This window comes from Alternaria ventricosa, assembly GCF_023758065.1.
Source record: "Alternaria ventricosa strain BMP 2768 chromosome Unknown scaffold_27, whole genome shotgun sequence".
Taxonomy (NCBI): Eukaryota; Fungi; Ascomycota; class Dothideomycetes; order Pleosporales; family Pleosporaceae; genus Alternaria; species Alternaria ventricosa.
The window spans coordinates 57,199-74,353 of NW_026055707.1; the positions used below are offsets into that span (position 1 = coordinate 57,199).

General features: G+C 53.3%; 9 protein-coding genes across 9 annotated transcripts; 7 read left to right on the plus strand and 2 right to left on the minus strand.

The window, feature by feature from the left end:
* Window positions 1-335: 335 nt before the first annotated feature.
* Window positions 336-859, plus strand: J4E93_010133 (uncharacterized protein; the record flags this gene model as incomplete). The annotated part of the gene is made up of 2 exons (XM_049348018.1): window positions 336-340; window positions 406-859. 2 exons carry the CDS (start codon window positions 336-338, stop codon window positions 857-859), a joined length of 459 nt encoding a protein of 152 aa, XP_049194751.1.
* A 336-nt stretch (window positions 860-1,195) lies between these two features.
* J4E93_010134 (uncharacterized protein) lies at window positions 1,196-2,722 on the plus strand (the record flags this gene model as incomplete). The annotated part of the gene is made up of 2 exons (XM_049348019.1): window positions 1,196-2,390; window positions 2,445-2,722. 2 exons carry the CDS (start codon window positions 1,196-1,198, stop codon window positions 2,720-2,722), a joined length of 1,473 nt encoding a protein of 490 aa, XP_049194752.1.
* Window positions 2,723-3,782: 1,060 nt separating this feature from the next.
* J4E93_010135 (uncharacterized protein) lies at window positions 3,783-4,256 on the plus strand (the record flags this gene model as incomplete). The annotated part of the gene is made up of 1 exon (XM_049348020.1): window positions 3,783-4,256. One exon carries the CDS (start codon window positions 3,783-3,785, stop codon window positions 4,254-4,256), a length of 474 nt encoding a protein of 157 aa, XP_049194753.1.
* A 1,414-nt stretch (window positions 4,257-5,670) lies between these two features.
* Window positions 5,671-7,036, plus strand: J4E93_010136 (uncharacterized protein; the record flags this gene model as incomplete). Its single annotated transcript, XM_049348021.1, is given in 2 exon segments — window positions 5,671-5,677; window positions 5,697-7,036. The coding sequence occupies 2 exon segments, from the start codon at window positions 5,671-5,673 to the stop codon at window positions 7,034-7,036; spliced, it is 1,347 nt and encodes a 448-aa protein (XP_049194754.1).
* A 293-nt stretch (window positions 7,037-7,329) lies between these two features.
* Window positions 7,330-8,318, plus strand: J4E93_010137 (uncharacterized protein; the record flags this gene model as incomplete). The annotated part of the gene is made up of 2 exons (XM_049348022.1): window positions 7,330-7,622; window positions 7,703-8,318. 2 exons carry the CDS (start codon window positions 7,330-7,332, stop codon window positions 8,316-8,318), a joined length of 909 nt encoding a protein of 302 aa, XP_049194755.1.
* A 264-nt stretch (window positions 8,319-8,582) lies between these two features.
* On the minus strand, window positions 8,583-9,672 carry J4E93_010138 (uncharacterized protein; the record flags this gene model as incomplete). The annotated part of the gene is made up of 2 exons (XM_049348023.1): window positions 8,583-8,716; window positions 8,763-9,672. The coding sequence occupies 2 exons, from the start codon at window positions 9,670-9,672 to the stop codon at window positions 8,583-8,585; spliced, it is 1,044 nt and encodes a 347-aa protein (XP_049194756.1).
* Window positions 9,673-10,427: 755 nt separating this feature from the next.
* J4E93_010139 (uncharacterized protein) lies at window positions 10,428-12,979 on the plus strand (the record flags this gene model as incomplete). Its single annotated transcript, XM_049348024.1, has 3 exons — window positions 10,428-10,539; window positions 10,594-12,401; window positions 12,452-12,979. The coding sequence occupies 3 exons, from the start codon at window positions 10,428-10,430 to the stop codon at window positions 12,977-12,979; spliced, it is 2,448 nt and encodes an 815-aa protein (XP_049194757.1).
* A 225-nt stretch (window positions 12,980-13,204) lies between these two features.
* J4E93_010140 (uncharacterized protein) lies at window positions 13,205-14,872 on the minus strand (the record flags this gene model as incomplete). The annotated part of the gene is made up of 1 exon (XM_049348025.1): window positions 13,205-14,872. One exon carries the CDS (start codon window positions 14,870-14,872, stop codon window positions 13,205-13,207), a length of 1,668 nt encoding a protein of 555 aa, XP_049194758.1.
* Window positions 14,873-15,927: 1,055 nt separating this feature from the next.
* J4E93_010141 (uncharacterized protein) lies at window positions 15,928-17,127 on the plus strand (the record flags this gene model as incomplete). The annotated part of the gene is made up of 4 exons (XM_049348026.1): window positions 15,928-15,977; window positions 16,082-16,490; window positions 16,538-16,942; window positions 17,008-17,127. 4 exons carry the CDS (start codon window positions 15,928-15,930, stop codon window positions 17,125-17,127), a joined length of 984 nt encoding a protein of 327 aa, XP_049194759.1.
* Between the last annotated feature and the right edge of the window lie 28 nt (window positions 17,128-17,155).

The window sequence follows — 17,155 nt, forward strand, 5'->3', positions numbered from 1 at the left end:
GACGACGGAAAATAGAAGGACAGAACACGCTTCGGGCGAATTGGAACGCATCTTTACCACCTATACGCTCCGACACGGGAGAAGTCTCGGCATTGAGAGCAGCAACAGATGGAATCTCCACTCAGCCGCAATGCTTGTTCTTCATGAAATTACCTTCAGAGCTACGGAGGATGATTTACCTATACGCCCTCGGAAAAGAAGAACTTGAAATAGAGCTTTTCCCGGAAGAGATCAAATTGTGGAAATATTATCTTAATAATACTCACCCAGTACAGGTTTTCGATGTGAGATGTGCAAAGTTTCTGCAGCTCACAGCCTTTCCACGGTCGTGTAAAATGGCGTATGTTATTCCCTCCATCTGAGGCTTTGCTGGCCCACAGAAAATGACTGACTTCTCTGGGGTAGATACTCCGAATCCATACAGCATCTTTACGCGTCCAACACTTTCTACTTTCCTACCTGTACAGCATTCTTCTGCTTCCACCGTCTTGTACCAACCCACCACTTCCAGGCTATCCAATCATTGTACTTGAAGTGGGCGAGTGACAACCCCTGGAAGCTATACCTAATATGGGAGTTCTGTGATGGCGTACCGCCCTACGACGTCTCAAGCTGGAATCGGACCTGGAAGGTCATATCGAAGATGGAAGCTCTCAAGTACATGAGGGTCGACCTGGTGGCATGCGCTGATCGTCCCGAGCCATACTCCCATTTTGAAGACGTCTTATTTGCCCCGCTGAAGAAAATCCAGGGCCTGCAGCAATTCGATGTCTTTCTTAGCTGGGAAGAAGGCGAAACAGTACGTGAAGAGGGAGTGCAGCCTTTTACGATCAAAAGAACTATGGAACGTGTTCGATGAGCAGGCCCGGGCGCCGTGGATCTTTGGATGGACACATCGAGCAGCTCCCCGGGTAGTTTACCTATGTCAGATTGTCGCGTTGAGCTCCCGTCAGTCAAAGCCATAACAAACTCGCGCAAAAGTGATGCTAGGGACGCATGACCGTAAGAATTGACAGTGCTGTACTTATCCAAAATGTCGCGTTCCAGCGTCTCGGTGTTAATCCGGGACGAATGACCGGTGACGTCATCATCTGGGGGACCCGAATCCGCCTTGCGTACCTGCCTTCCGAAGCATCAACACCAAACATCGGAATCCTCGGGATCTTGTCAGCTTGCGCGGCCTTCTTCCGCAGTGATGACCTCTTCTCAACCAGAGAGCCAGCCGCTGCTGTCCAGCTCTCCAACCAAGGTCATAGCTTTCGAGCCCCACGATCCAGACGACCCCCGGAACTGGTCGAAAGCGCGCAAATGGCTAATGGTCGCCGCCATTGTTCCCATAGACCTCAGCGTCTCTTGGGGCGCGAGTGGCTTTAGTCCTGTCGCGAGCGACTTTGCGAAAGACATGGGCGTGTCACCGAGTGTCGCTGTTCTGGGACTGAGCATGTATGTTCTTGGGTTGGCTTTTGGTCCTATGACTTTGGCGCCACTTTCGGAATACTTTGGACGGAGACCTGTCTATATTGTGTCTTACGGTATCTTTCTCTTGCTACTTTTGGGGACGACATATGTAGAGAGCCTTGGGCCGTTCCTTGTTTTGCGTCTGTTCTCGGGTTATTTTTCATCCACAACAATCTCGAACTTTGGAGGCACCATCGCGGATCTTTTTCATCACCATGATACCGGGCCAGCGATGTCCTGGTTTCTCTGGGCAGCGACAGGGGGGAGTCCGACTGGCTTTGTGCTCTTCTCTTTCATCGCGCATGGCCGATCGTGGCATACGGTGTTCCGCATCATGTTCTTCATCTGCCTGTCTTTCTGGGTGGTCATGGTCATTGCGCTTTATAGCCTTGGGGAAACACGACATAGTGTCATCCTCTTGCGGAGAGCACGGGTCCTGCGACAGCAAACAGGCGACGATGGGATTGAAGTGCCAGACGAAATGAAGCAACGAGGACCGAAGCAGCTGTTTACTACAGCACTCGCCCGCCCATTCAGGTTCTTAGGCTCTGAGGCTATCGTACAATTTGGTGCACTCTACAACGGGTTCCTTTACGGTTTGAGCTTCTTGTTCAACGGCGCCTTCCACATGATCTTCGGCCCCAGCGGATACGGTTTTGATACTGTCGGCGTCGGTATCTGCTTCCTCGGGATTGTCGTCGGTATCACATCTGGCCTAGCGACCAATGTCTTACAGGAAAGACACTACCAAAGGCGAGTTTCTCAGGCCGGCCATCGTGACGTCCCCGAGGCGCGAGTGCATCATGCGAAGCTGGCAGCTATCGTGCTACCAGTGTCTCTTTTGGCTTTCGCACTTACCGCAACGCCAAACATACACCCCTTCTTCGCAGTCCTCGCCAGCGCGTTCTGGGGATGGTCGTTCTACACTCTCAGTAAGTTACAGAGATGATCCACGTCAATGATGCTGCACTAACAATTCGATGTAGTTCTCATGACGCTCACGTACACCGAAGACGCCTACAAGACGTACTCAGCATCGGCACTTGCCGGAATTGGACTCATCCGGAATCTCGCTGGTGCTGGGTTCCCACTCGTCGGAAGACACTTGTTCCTGAACGTAGGCACCAGAAACGCGAGTCTGGTGCTGATGGCGATCGCCATTTGCCTAGCGCCAATACCATTCGTGCTTGAGAGAAGAGGCGTATCATTGCGCAAGAGAAGCCCATGGGCGGCCGCGCATGAAGATGAGGACGAGAACAGCTGAACCTACTACCGCTTGCGACAGCTGTCTCGCATTGTATGGGGCTCAGTCTGTTCTGTTATGGGAAGGCGTTGGCGGGGCGTCAGATTCATGCTCCAAGTTCAAAAGATTTGGCCGTCATACGCTTCGACTATGGACCGCCTGTACAACAACTCGTACGCTGATGATGGCCGCAGTGTGCCTGGTCAAGCAGAAATGTCTTCGCAACTCTATACCTGGGCAAGAACGTGGAACGGATTCCTGTACCCGACGAACTCCATATTACAATCGAATCAGAGAGCCCTGGTCTACTCGCATTCAATCTTTCCATCAGCCACTGATATGCATTCCTCATTACTCAGCCCTTCGGCCGTCTAGGCAGCGGCAAATTAGCGACCCAGATGGTTCGATCCCGCGCACGTGACATTCACTCCACAGCAAACCCAACACACCCATTGGACAGAACAGAGCATGATGGCTACCTAAAATCAGCATAACAACGTTTCAACCACAACAGAACGTGTTGTTTCGGATCTGTCCGTGGTTTTAGCGCGTAATCCCGCTGAACGTTGCGGGCCAACCAACGCGTCGCGCAGCCGAGAGGGTCGGCGCGTAACGCTAGATCTCGCGCTGCCGACTACCCACCCGCGTATCCACCTGAGATATTCTTAGACCGTACGAAGTCTACATATGAGGCTCTGCTCTTGCGATGATAGTGCAGTATCCTCCAGCTTCAACCGTCTTTCTTTCCTTCAGTCGATTTTCATTCGGTTCTTTTCTTTTGAGTCTGTTCTGTGAACAACTCTGTGTTTCATTCTCGACATAACTTGCTTGTTTCCTTCAGTCAAGTCTCAGCATAGCGACGGAGTTTTTCTCTCATCTATCGTCTTTCGTCATTTCCCATTTTATTGTTGCGAGAGAAATTCCGACCAGCGCGCAAGTCGTGTCTAGTACCTACAACGTCATCTCGAATCACGACTACATCGCGACTCATCTACGAAACGATCGCAAGACACCTCGACAGCCTCTTCAGGAATTCCAAATACCCACAACAACACGATAAACTCTCAGTAACATCGCAAAAATGTCGTGCCAACCGTTCACTTCGGTCCCTCAACCACCCACCAACCTCCCATCGTGCGCCGTACCTGTCGGTGGCTCGAACTCTTCAATACTAGATGCATGCTGCAACGGGCACATCAACGCGATCGCGACTTATTCCGCTCCCGACTCAACCACATCATCACCATCCGCGTCCTCAACTCCAGTCATCGTCAACTCAGAAGACAACGACGGCTGCTTCCAATACTGCATCACCGATTCACCAGACATCGTCCAAAGCTGCTTGGCACAAAAGATGGAAGAATACGAGAAAGAAGGCGCAAGTGGCATGGGCATGTTCGGGTGCTTCAACACGGATAAGGCAGTCGGTGCGAGAAAGGTCGATGAGGAGCGAGGATATGCTAGTGCGGGTGTGAGGATCAGTGGAGGTGCGAGTTGGGCGGTATCAATGCTGCTGGGTCTGAGTGTCATTGGTGCAGTTGTCAGAGGCATCTGAGCTTCATTGAAGAGATCTGGACATGGCATCACCATAGAAAGATGCAAAATGCTTGATCGAGTTTTATACCAAGGCTGTTCTCTAGCATCTCCTAGCGCTGACGCTGGACGTAATGAATAATGACATATTTCAATTCCTTGACCATAGTAGCGGTGTGGAACGACAACAGTGATGAGATCTACGATAAAATGGTCTGAACGACTTGGTTGCACGTCCGAACCGCAGACATATTCGTGCAGTTCCGAAAGTAAAAAGCAAGATTTCCCCAGCCTCAAATCGTCTCCGACACCTACAAAGGCGGTGAGTGAGCAAAGGAAGACATCCATGGATTCCCCACACTCACAAAGCGCCTCAACAACATTGTGTGCTAAGAACTCCGATGCAGATCCCGTCACCGCAGTCGTAACTGCACTAAGTAGTAGTCGAGATAAATTATAAACACCCTTGGTGTTTCTTCTTACAAGTACCGTCTAAGCCTGTCGACCGGAGACCATGTCAAAAATGCCGGAGCAACCACACATCGTCAAATACTGTGACCAAGCACTGATACATCCACAACCTCGGCATCCGGTGCCCATTATCGAAATAGAAAGAATAGCAGCCAACGCTGAAAAACAAGGTTCTCCAGACCTAGCCTTCGCATCGCAGCAACAACCACAGGCGCAGCAACAGCCACAACCACAGACGAAACCAGACCAAATCCCCCAACGAAAGCGAAAAGACAGCGCGGCGCCTTCATTAAATTGTGGCTCCCCCGTCTCGGAACAATACGAGCAAGCTTCCGGAAACGAGCTGCTTGCTACCTCACACTCGCCTAAGCATGTGCCGGAGCATTTCTCCAACTCGGGCTTATTAGAAGCTGGGTTCAACCAGGAGACTTCTCGCAGAAATTCCAACTGGCGTCGCTTCTTTTGTAAGCCCCTGATCGTGAGAGATTCGGATGAGAAGTATTGCTAAGTTTTCCACCAGATGGTTCTCTAGAGTTCTTGATTCCTTTTGGAAGTGAATGGGATAGTCCGTGTTTGGCGTCCCGGAGGACTTCTGTTTGATTCGCACTCAGAGCAGGTACGCGACTTATGAATGAATGAAACTTCTAAATATGAGATCTTTTCCCAGTTGACACTGCAAGCTTGATGTGTACCTCATGGTGATGGGTCTGTGGCTGAGGGGCAGCCGATGTGGAGACGAGGGAAAGTTCCCCGCGACATTTTAGCGCTATCGCACCCCTGCCGCCGATGCGGAGCGTCATATCTTTTTCTCGAACGCGCAAACAGTCACAACCCAAATCCACACCTTATTCTCTCATAGATCTCGAGATGGCATCCGAAAAGAAGGTAGCAGAAAACATGCTCTGGGGAGGTCGTTTCACAGGTTTGTGCAGCCAATGGCTTTCTAGGGCTCACCAAAACTTGATATGACTGGTGCTAAGACGCGTTGCAGAGGGCCTTGACCCAGTCATGGAGCAATACAATGCGTCTCTCCCCTACGACCGTCTCTTCTACGCCGAAGATATTGCCGGCTCTATCGCATTCGCCCGCGCCAACAAGAACAATGGCATCCTCACCGCCGACGAGTTCGCAGCCATCGAGAAGGGCATGGCTCAGATCAAGGAGGAGTGGGCGACGAATTCCTTCGAGGTCAAGGCGAACGACGAAGACATCCACACCGCCAACGAGCGACGGCTAAGCGAGATTATCGGCAAGGACATCGGAGGCAAGCTCCACACAGGGCGAAGCAGGAACGAGCAAGTCGCGACCGACATGCGGTTATGGCTGAGGGAGCAGCTCAGGACACTAGAGGGCTACCTGAAGCTCCTGATCAAGACATCGGTACAGCGAGCAGAGGCCGAGATCGACGTGCTTATGCCGGGCTACACACATCTCCAGAAGGCGCAGCCCGTCCGGTGGTCGCACTGGATCCTATCGCATGCCACCGCTTTCGCCTCCGAGCTCGAGCGCCTCCGCGAAGTCATCAAGCGCGTCAATCGTTCCCCACTCGGCTGCGGCGCGTTGGCAGGCAACCCCTTCAACATCGACCGCGACGCCATGGCCAAGGAGCTTGGGTTTGAGGGCCTACTGACAAACTCCCTCAACGCTGTCGGAGACCGCGACTTCGTCTTCGAGACACTACAATGGGGATCGAGCTTCATGCTCAAGATGTCGCGCTGGGCGGAGGATCTGATCATATATTCGAGTCTGGAGTTTGGCTTCGTGCGGTTGGCCGATGCATACTCTACCGGAAGCTCCCTGATGCCCCAGAAGAAGAACGCAGACTCTCTCGAACTCATCCGAGGAAAGAGCGGTCGTGCTTTTGGACATATGGCGGGCTTGTATGTCACCATCAAGGGTCTTCCTACGACCTACAACAAGGATTTGCAGGAGTCTGTTGAGCCTCTCATCGATCACATCAAGACGGTCAGCGACTCAATCCAAATCGCCACCGGTGTTCTGTCGACCCTGAAGATCAACGCCGACAAGATGCACGCTGCATTGGCCCCGGAGATGCTGGCCACAGAGTTCGCAGACTACCTTGTCCGAAAAGGTGTGCCTTTCCGTGAGGGTCACCACATCTCTGGTCGCGTGGTTGCCTTGGCAGAGGACCAGAACGTTCCCATGGACAAGCTGAGCTTGGAACAGCTGAAGGGTATCGACTCCAGATTAGGCGACGACGTAGTTGAATGCTTAGACTACGAGCGCGCGGTAGAGCTGAAGAACGCCACTGGTGGCACAAGCAAGAGTGCCGTCATGGAGCAGATTGACATCCTGAAGGCGATCATCTAGACTAGAGGTTTGCCAAGCGACGCCTAAAACGGGTTTAGACAAAATTCACGTTGGTCACAGGTTAATGAGATATGAGAAACGATTACTACACCACTAAGATGTTTAGTGATGATGAAGTTGTTGCTTGCGTGTGCTGTTCGCATGTGCTTACCCCACTTCATCTGGCCAGCGGATCCGCGTTCCCATCGCAATGAACCATATGCTGTTGAATAGATCTGAATTCGCTTTAACTAACTCGCATCTTACTTCCAAGACAATCGTTAGAACCGAACATCTGCTTGAATAAAGTCACCATGCAACAAGATTCACACAACACCGATGTCATCGCCAACATAAACTACTTCCCTGCCACCGGCATCCCCATCCCCAAATCGGAATGGAAAGTCAAATACCTCGACGACAAAGATGAATACACCCGCCCGATGCTCATCCGCGACGTACGAAAAGCGAAGAAGACATTCGACCTAGACGTCAACGGCTTCACATTCGTCACACTACCACAAAAGCAGAGAGTCGACCGGCACAGCAGCGAAGAAGACGTAAAACGAGAATACTACCCTGAGTTGGAAGAAGTAGTGAGGAAATTGTATGAACCCTTACCCCCCATCCTCCATAACAGACATCAGCACACAGAAGCACGGAAGCACAGAAGACTAACACCCCCAGAACCGGTGCCCCAACCGTCCACGTCTTCAACCACGTAATCCGCGCACACACCTCCCCCTCCGCAAAGGGCATCCAAGACGCCCTCGGCCGATGGCAAGACATCCCCTCGGGCCACCCCCACGTCGACTACGCGGGCTCCGCGTCCGCACTCACCGGTACACTGACTGAACTCTCGTTGCCCGCTCACATCAACAATCTCTTCACAACATCCACGCGCTACGCCTTCCTAAACTGCTGGCGCCCATTGAAGACTGTGAAAAGGGACCCGCTGGCCGTGTGCGACGCGAATACGGTGCCTGATGCCGATTATCAGGTTAGGTTGAGGGAGTTTAGTCGCACGGGGAATAGGAGTGAGAATTATGTTTTGAGTTGTGGGGCGTTGGAAGGGAAGAAGGAGGATGAGGGGATAGGGATGGAAGAGGGGGTGGGGAAAGGGCATGAGTGGTGGTATATGAGTGGGATGCAGCCGTGGGAGATGGTTGTGTTCAAGGGGTTGGATTCGAAGAGGGAGGAGAGGGGGTGGAGGTGTCCGCATACGGCGTTTAGGGTTGAGGGGAGTGAGGGGGAGGAGGCGAGGGAGAGTATTGAGGCGAGGGTTGTGGCGTTTTGGGATTAGGGTGGCGGGGATGGGGTAGTGGGTATGTCATCTTCGAGGCTTTTTCTTAGAGATCTTTTCTGTAAATTCGCTTCGCAACGAGCTATCTAGGTTACTTGCTCTATTTTCCGGACTAGATTTTGCTATCGGTGTGCCACTCATCGTGTTCCTTTTTTCATTGCTTTCCCTGAGATGCCTCCGATAGGTAGATGTGCCTCGACATCCACACAGATCACTAATAGTTGGTCCACAGTCCCGGCCGCGCCGGCCTTGATCGAAGTGAACCTAAGCGTATGTTGGACGTAGACAGTGGCCTCGGGGGCCTCTCAGGCCGTTCGCGTATGCTGGGTAGATCATGAAGAGAGCTTGGTCTGCGTAGGTGCTCGCTGTTTCGTCGTGGTACATCAAGAAATCGGCTACTAGTCCTAGGTTCCGCCTGGTTGCTGGCTCTGAAATCCGACTGACCACTCGCCATCGCAGCCTGCTGTTCATCGCGGAGGTGTTTTGTAAAGACGAAATCTCTCCACTTGAGCTCTTTCTTCAAAGCGATAAACTTTGGCTCGGCATAGACCTCTCGATTGATTTTGGCCATGCCGTATTTGCAATGCTTGTGGTTGTAATCTTTGATTGCCTTGCCGAGCACTAGCCGAAGCGCTTCGCACGACCTTGTCCCAAGCTGGGCGACAACCATATCGTCAGAGACGAGTCGACGTGCAAGCAACTTCTGACTCTTGTCCATACCCAGTTTCCCCGGCAGGAGACCGCGACCCCGGGTCCAGAAGGACGGCTTGGTGTAGAGTAATGTCTTGTGATGATTTCCACCTTCACACCTGTGCATCCGGAAAGCGTACAGCTGCTCAAAGACGTAAGCGATGTCAACTCCAATGGCTCGTGCTGGTTCCATAATGAAGGTGCTGATGAAGTCGCGGTCGCTATCCTTTAGCAGGCTTTGCGTGTTGTCGACGACAGTCTCACACGCTTTGTGGATGACATCAGCGTATTCGAGAACTACGCGCGTTCCTTGGAAGGTCAAAAGGCTGGTATTCCGCGCGGAGAGGTTCGTGGTGGACAGTTTGGGCGAACATGCAGCGAGCGCATAATGGAGCTCGTGAAAGTCGACGTCGTAGCTGTATACCAGGATGTCGACGAGAAGGCGGACAAGGAGATCGACTGCGGCAGGCTTGTCTTGAGGAAGTTCCAAGTTTGTATCGTGGCCTAAGATTTGCTCTGGTCCGAAGGGATAAGACTCCAAGGGGTGGTGGGAGGTTTCGATCGAATTACGTGGTGTGATGGGAGGGCGATGGCTTGCGCTGTACGTTCGTTTTGGTTGCCCTGCGCTCAGGTTGCCTACACCCTCCTGAGACAGTTCCGGCATTACGAAGCCCTGTGACGAAATGAATGCTGATGAGGATAGCGAGAAAGACGACGCTGATACCGAGTGCGATTGTTCGCAGGTTTGACAAAGAGGAATGGAGAAAGGGGAATCACAATCACGAGGGTGCCTCTGAGACCCTTTTGAACTTCCTTACATCGAACAACGTAACCATCGTCAAGTTGTGACCTGTAGGGGTCCAAAGCGGAGTCGTTGGTCGTCTGACTGGCTATCCACAGCGATGTATTGCGCGACTTCTGGCATCTCAGCGGATGATTTGTTGAGAAAGTCTGAATCACATATTCAGGGTCGATGATGATGGTACTATTAAGCTTGCCTCAACCGTGAGTGCCATTCACAGTAGACCGATGCGTCGATTGCTTCTAGCAAAGTCTGTCGGTTAGTAGAGAAGGCTGAAGGTGTGATCAGCTTGGAAACATGGTCAGTGAGGTTTAAGTTGGTCCACTGCTGCATCGAAATAATGAATGAATCGCTGAAGTGAAATTGGTGGAGGTATGAGATGGAGTTGGGCATGTGAAAGCACCTGGGCAGAAGGCGAGGGGTGAATGCAGGGTGGCAGGGGTGTGCTGCATGACGCCACAGCCGAGGAGCCAAAATTACTGGCTTATCGATTAACAAAATTATCGCCGTCCCACTCTCCACCACCCACCAGACTGTGCAGCGCAGAGTCCTGACATCGCATAGTCAAGGTGGCGTCGATTCCTTTCCGATTTAAATCAGGTGGCAGCGGCAACAATATGGCGCCCATGGCTGCGACAGCGCACCACCACCGGAGCACGACCAAGAAGGACAAGAAGGGCTTCAAGTCCCGCCATGCCACCAAAGGCGCGCTGAAGGAGCAGAGCAAGGGTCAGTCGCTCCTTCCCCGCCACCGCGCCCAACGCTGCTGACTGTTTCTTCTAGGCAAGGTCAACTCCCTCTCGTTCGAATTCGGCAGCCGCAAGACCCCCCACCAGCAAGTCATGAGCAAGTTCGACCGCCGCAACCGCGCCAAGCAGATGCGCATCAACAAGGACCACGAGCACGCAAAGTCGTCCAACGTGTTCGCCGGCAAGGACGGTGCGCCGAGGATCACCGCTCTCATCCCGCTATGCTCGGACGTCTCTACCGCCGAAGCTGTTCGCAGCCTGAACGCCAGCCTGGACATTGAAGAGGAGGTTCCCGAGGCAGGATGGACTCGCACAAGCGTCGACCGTTTCAAGCAAAAGGTGCAATATTTGATCGTCAAGAGGGATCTGCTGGCCGCTCTCGACGCCTGCCGCGTCGCCGATTTTGTCGTCTTCATTCTGTCGGCGCACGAAGAGGTCGACGCAAAGGGCGAGTTGATTATGAAGTCGGTTGAAAGCCAGGGCATTTCAAACACCTTCACAGTCGTGCAAGGACTGGACAAGGTCGAGCCCGCCAAGGCCAGGCCTTCAGTCGTTTCGTCGCTCAAGTCGTACATCACCCACTGGCTACCCGCGACCGAGCGCGTCTACTCTCTCGACAACCGCCAAGAAGCCGCAAACCTCGTTCGATCGCTATGCACAACTACCACAAAGGGTGTCAGGTGGAGGGACCAAAGGAGCTACATGTTCATTGAGGATATCGCGTGGCCTGGAGGCAAGTCGGCCGTCAACGCGGACGGCACTGGCGATGTTGTCATTACCGGTGTAGTACGCGGGCTTGGGTTGAAGGCCGACAGGCTGGTGCAAGTGGGAGACTGGGGTGACTTCCAGGTCGACAAAATCGTAGCCGCCCCACTAGAGACAAGGAAGAAGCACAAAGAGGAAGAGATGGCTGTTGACACAGAAGGCGATGGCATCCTAGAGCGTCCCACAGAAGACCAAGACGACCTAGCAGATCTCGCACCCGAGGAAACAATCATGGACGACGTGACCAATTACGCCACGTCTATTGCGCCTTCTGAGCGCAAGGGTGTTTTGCTAGACGACCACCACTATTTCTCAGATGAAGAGGAGGAGGTCGCGCCGGCCAAAAAGAGGCGGCTACCAAAAGGCACAAGTGAATACCAGTCAGCATGGTATCTCGACGACATGTCCGACTCGGGCTCGGATCTGGAAGACTTCGACGACATGGAAGTTGACGAAGACGCCCAGAGCCAGCCTGCGCACCCTGCAGATGGTGTAGAGGGAATGGACGTCGATGGCAAAGCTATGACCGAGGGCGCTCCTTCAGAATACCCACAATCGGAGATGTTCCTAGATCCATCACCAGAGGACGAGGCCGCACAGATCGAGGAGTACCGGAAGTCTAGGAAGACAGAAGAGGACGAAGATCTCGAGTTCCCTGACGAGATCGAACTACACCCCAACGTGAATGCGCGAGAGCGTCTCATTCGCTACCGAGGACTGAAGAGTCTGAGAAACAGCACATGGGAGACAGAAGAGGATCGGCCATACGAGCCGGAAGAGTGGCAGCGGTTGCTCGACATTTCCGACTACAAGCGCACAGCCACCAAGTTCATGCGCGAAGCCTGGGCTGGCGGTGTCAAGCCCGGAACTCGGGTCAGCGTTCACATTCGCGGTGTCCCGCTACAATTCCAGGAGACGCAGTCACGACCAATGGCCATGTTCTCACTCCTGAGACACGAGCACAAGCGCACAGCCGCCAACTACAGCATACTGCTCAGCTCTGAGCATGATGGCCCGATCAAGTCGAAGACCGAGATGATCGTGCAGTGCGGACCAAGGAGGATAGTAATCAACCCTGTAAGTCACCTCAAGCCTCTTTTCTATCCCTCAATACTAACAGCATCCAGCTCTTCTCCCACGCCGGCAACACACCGAACAACGTGCACAAATTCTCCCGCTTCCTCCACCCCGGCCAATCGGCCATTGCATCTTTCATCGGACCGCTAACCTGGGGCAACGTCCCTCTCCTCTACTTCACCCGCACAACGCCCTCTCCCGACCACCCCTCCTCCCTTCGTCTAATCGCGACCGGAACATCTCTCCCGCCCTCCACCAACCGCATCATCGCCAAGCGCATCATCCTAACAGGCCACCCTTACAAGATCAACAAGCGCGTCGTCACAGTGCGTTACATGTTCTTCAACGACGGCGACGTCAAGTGGTTCAAGAGCTTACCGCTGTGGACGAAGCGCGGAAGGAGCGGTTTTATCAAGGAGAGTTTGGGTACGCACGGATACTTCAAGGCTACTTTCGATGGCAAGATCAGCCCTATGGATGCTGTTGCTGTTAGTTTGTACAAGAGGGTCTACCCGAGAGGCGCGAGAGCGTGGAGGGGTGAGCTGGACCAGGCAGGTGAGATGGAACAAGCTGCTTAGAGGCTTACGACGCGTCAATGACTTTTATGATATCATGGGGTTTTAGATAGGTTAAAATGGGTATGGAGTTTTGTTGTTCGTTCTCTACGAAGTCAGTCCCTCGGTCAACTATGTGTGAAGCAGATCCGTGAAATAAACGCCGTGAAATGCTGATAAAGATTCGTACTTTTCACCGCCAACGCCAACATGAAGTTTGAAACAGCATCAAGCCAATTCTCCCCAGACTCACTTCCTAGCAAACCTCTCAAGCGCGGGTCCATAATCCTTCTTCAACCTCTCCTTCCTCTCAATCTGCCTCTTCTGCATATTCTTCAACGCCTCCCTCGCCCTCTCCTTCTCCTCATCAACCACATTCTTCGTCCCACTCTTCCTCAAATACCTCCTCAGCGCCGAATTTCTACCCTTCCCCCTCTTCTTCAACATATCCACCTTATCCGGCTCCTTCTCGCCCCTCGCAGCGCGGTACTCCCGTTGCCGCTCTTCATTAGACGCGAGATCGAGGTTACCGACGAAATTGGGGTCGAGCGCAATCATCTCGGGTTGGATCTTCTCAAGCAGGGCATGCACTTCTGTTTCGCGGCGCTGCTTGGAGGTTTCGTAGGGGTTGGTGCCGGGCTCGAGGGTGTCGGGGTTGGCTTCTCCGGCGCCGGGCACGATGATGGAGGAGAAGCCTTTGTCGTGCGATATGCCGAGGACGTCTTCGAAGGGGCAGAAGCGCACGCGGCTGACGTTTAGGCCTTCGCCGCCCCAGCCCATGTACGGCATGATGGGGGGTGCGGCGTCTTCGGGGTTGCGGCGGAAAATGTCGTCTTTGTAGATGGAGGTCTGTGTGCCGTAGCCGACGGCTGTGAGGTTGCGGTCGGAGATGGAGAGCGTGGTGCCCGGGACGCGGAGGTGGGTTTGGTACATTTCCTTGAACATGCGGACGTCCCAGACGGACATGCGTCGGTCTTGGGATGTGCTGACCATGTATGTTCCTGATCTGTCGACTGCGATGCTTCGAACGGGGCCGCGATGTGGGAGGAGTTTGACGAGGGGTGTGGCGCTGTTGGGCGACCAGAGTGTTACGAGACCTTTTTGGTGGCCGACGTGCAGGATGGCGTTGTGTGAATTCTGTGCGAAAGCTGTCGCAGGGCCGAGTTTTGTGTATAGTTGTGGTAGGGATTGTCCTGTCGAAACATCGGTGTATCGTATTATACCCGCGGTCGATACCGAGGCGAGGAGGAAGTGGTAGGGGAGGTATTCGAGGTGTGTTGCTTCGGAGTGGTTCTTAAGCTTGTGCATCTCCACGCCGTCGCCCGAGTAGATGTAGACACAGTTCTTCTGCGCGACCGCAAAGTTCTTCTGGTTGCTCGTGTGCAGCCATCGCGCGTCTCGCACCGTCTCGTTGAGCTGGAGTTCGCAGCCGACCTTTCCGTCTCGCCAGTCAAAGGTCGCGACATGTCCTTTCCTGCCTGCGATCAACAAGTCACGGCCGTTGCGACTGTACTCGCATACGTCGTAAGGACCCAGACCGTCCAATTTCAATTCGAAGCCTTTCTTTGCTGTCTCCAGACCAACTTCCCGCTTGATCTCGTCTTGTCGCACCTTGTATGTCCTTTCCAGCTCATTCTCGGTTTCCAACAGTCCTGGGTTGTTCTCGAGCAGAACTTCGACATTCTTCGCTTCTATCGCCGCCTGCTTGTTCTTCGCCTCAAGCGATGTGATGTTTCTCCGCAGCTTCTTGTCCTTGACTGTTTTCGGCCGTATGCGGTCGCCGCGCCCATATTGTTTTGTGGCTGATTCGGTGAATTCTGCGATCGCGCGGGTGTCTTCGTCGTCTATGGGCGCTGCGTTTTGCGACTTGCGCCGCGGTTGCGCTGTGCTGGGCTTGGAGCCGCGTTCGGTGGCCATAATGCAGTTGCGGTGGCTGGCAGCCTTTTTGCGACAGGGGAACTTCGATCCGCTTCGTAAGCTAGTTTTGTGATTGAGGAATTGCCTGCACGTATTCGCTGAGAGAGTATGCGCAAAAGGTTCCTGGTCGCGAATGCCCCAATCCTAGAATTATTTCTGCCGGCATTCACCGCTTCGAAATCTTGGCGACACTAGTGATGCACAACCCAAACTCCACGCCTCTCTCAGCATTGCTAAACTTCTGTTTCGCTGATTTCACGTGAAATCCAACACTATCCCCGCTGATATCCGTCGAAGTCCTTAGGCCGGGTCATCTAGATTATCTTGATTAGGCATTGCAAGCAGTAGCATCTCAGCGTGACATTCACTTTGTGCCTCCGCACGAGTTATGTTTGTGTGCCGACATCCTTCCTCTCGGGGTTTCCAAGGTTCGTACTGGAGGTAGAGGTGACGTTGGAACCGAATGTACCCTTTGTCTGTTTATCGGTGCTTGATGTAAGGTCCATCGCCTCGGCATTGCTCGACATTTGAAGCTGAGGTAAGGGTTGAGCGGCTGCTTGAGCTTGAGCGTCAGCTGCTGCTTGAGCTTGTCGAAGCTGGTGCGCAGCAGCGCGGGCACGCATTTTAGCCTTTCTGGCCTCTGATGGCTTCCCAGATTGTCCCTTACGACCCATGGCAGTAGTTAAAGAGAGATTGGGAAAAGATTGAGGGGCCTGGAAACCCTGGAGATGTAGCAGAGGTTTAGACAGCTTCAAGGCTGTGTGCTCAGTGTGTATGCTCAGGTATTTGTACAGGACTCCAGACGATGACTGCTACTCAGCGCCGAGATCGCAGTATCACATGCTACGCATGTGTTGGGCAGCTGCAGCTTCTCTCACTGGCTCCTGCCTTCACCTTGAGTTCGGCCCAAACAAACAACGTGTATCCTTAGGCTTCGCTTAGGCATCCCTCTCTTATTCCCACCGTTGTACAGGGTCTCAGGGTCTCTCATGAACCTCATTGCACTCTCTCGTTCTCATACTTCACGTACTCCTCTACAACACCAGTTGCCAACGATGGGAGGCCGCCGCAATGTGCACGCTTACAACCAGGACGAGATTGACAGGTACGTACAGATAACATTGACCGGAAATGCCAAAGACAGCATGACTACTATTGAAACAACCCAGTCGTTGTTCAATTTGACGCGCTGCTAACTAGTCTTCCCAGGCTCCAGGGTATCCCGCTTCCCATGAAGATCAAATGCGGCCGGTGCCACAAGAACCTCCCTCAAGTCAAGTATTCCACCAAGCAGCTGACCGATGCGCGACACCAAATCAAAACCTCAAGCAAGATCACCAAGCCCATCAACTGCCACAGTTGCACTGGGCAGCAGAAGGTCGAGATCGAGTGCACCATGTGTGGCAAGACGAAGGGCTTGGAGGAGTTTGCGAAGTCTCAGCGCGCCAAACCCGACACTGCCAAATGCTTCAAGTGTGTTGAGCTTCAGCTTGCTGATGAGGCCGTTGACGGAGACCGCTATGAGGATCCGACTAGGTCCTTCGTTCCGCCCGACCACTCCCAGGGCCAGTTTCCCGAGTACTGGTCCGCAGCTACGAGTGAAACATCTTCTACTTATGTGGGTTTCCACAACGGCTGTATGTGGCGGCTTACTGACCTCTATAGGGAGACGATGAGTGGAAGACTGTTAACGGCATCAACCGACGAACCGAGCGCAAGGATATTGAAGACGGAGGTATTGCGCTGTCGGCTGGCTTCCAGAAGGCCATGTCCATCAACGGCTCAGCAGACGAGAGCCTCATCGACACCGAATACTCCTACCCGGCTGGCCATGGGAACGCCAACACCGACAGCTGGAGCGAGGTCCGCACCAAGTCCTGGCACACCCAGTCCAATGCGGCTCCTAGTGCGAGCTCAGGCTTCAACCCCAACGCCTATCGTCGCTCGACTTCCTCCGTCACCGGCTCGTCCCACACTTTTACCTCCAGCGTGGCTGAGCGATCTGACACTTCGGAGATCCGCCCCAACGGATGGGCCAAGATTCGTGCTGCTCCCCGAGGTCCTCCTATGGTATGTTTAACGAAGAATCCTTAGGATCATGAGTCTTAGCAAAAACAATACTGACCATGTCATAGATGCCTATGGGTGATACTGTCCGACAGACAGGATCCACTGTCGATGCTTGGGACTCGGATGAGGAGGAAGACGAAGAAGACGAGGACGATGATGACAGTGACGACGACACAGTCATCTAGTCACTTGGCCTCGGTATATGGAGATGAC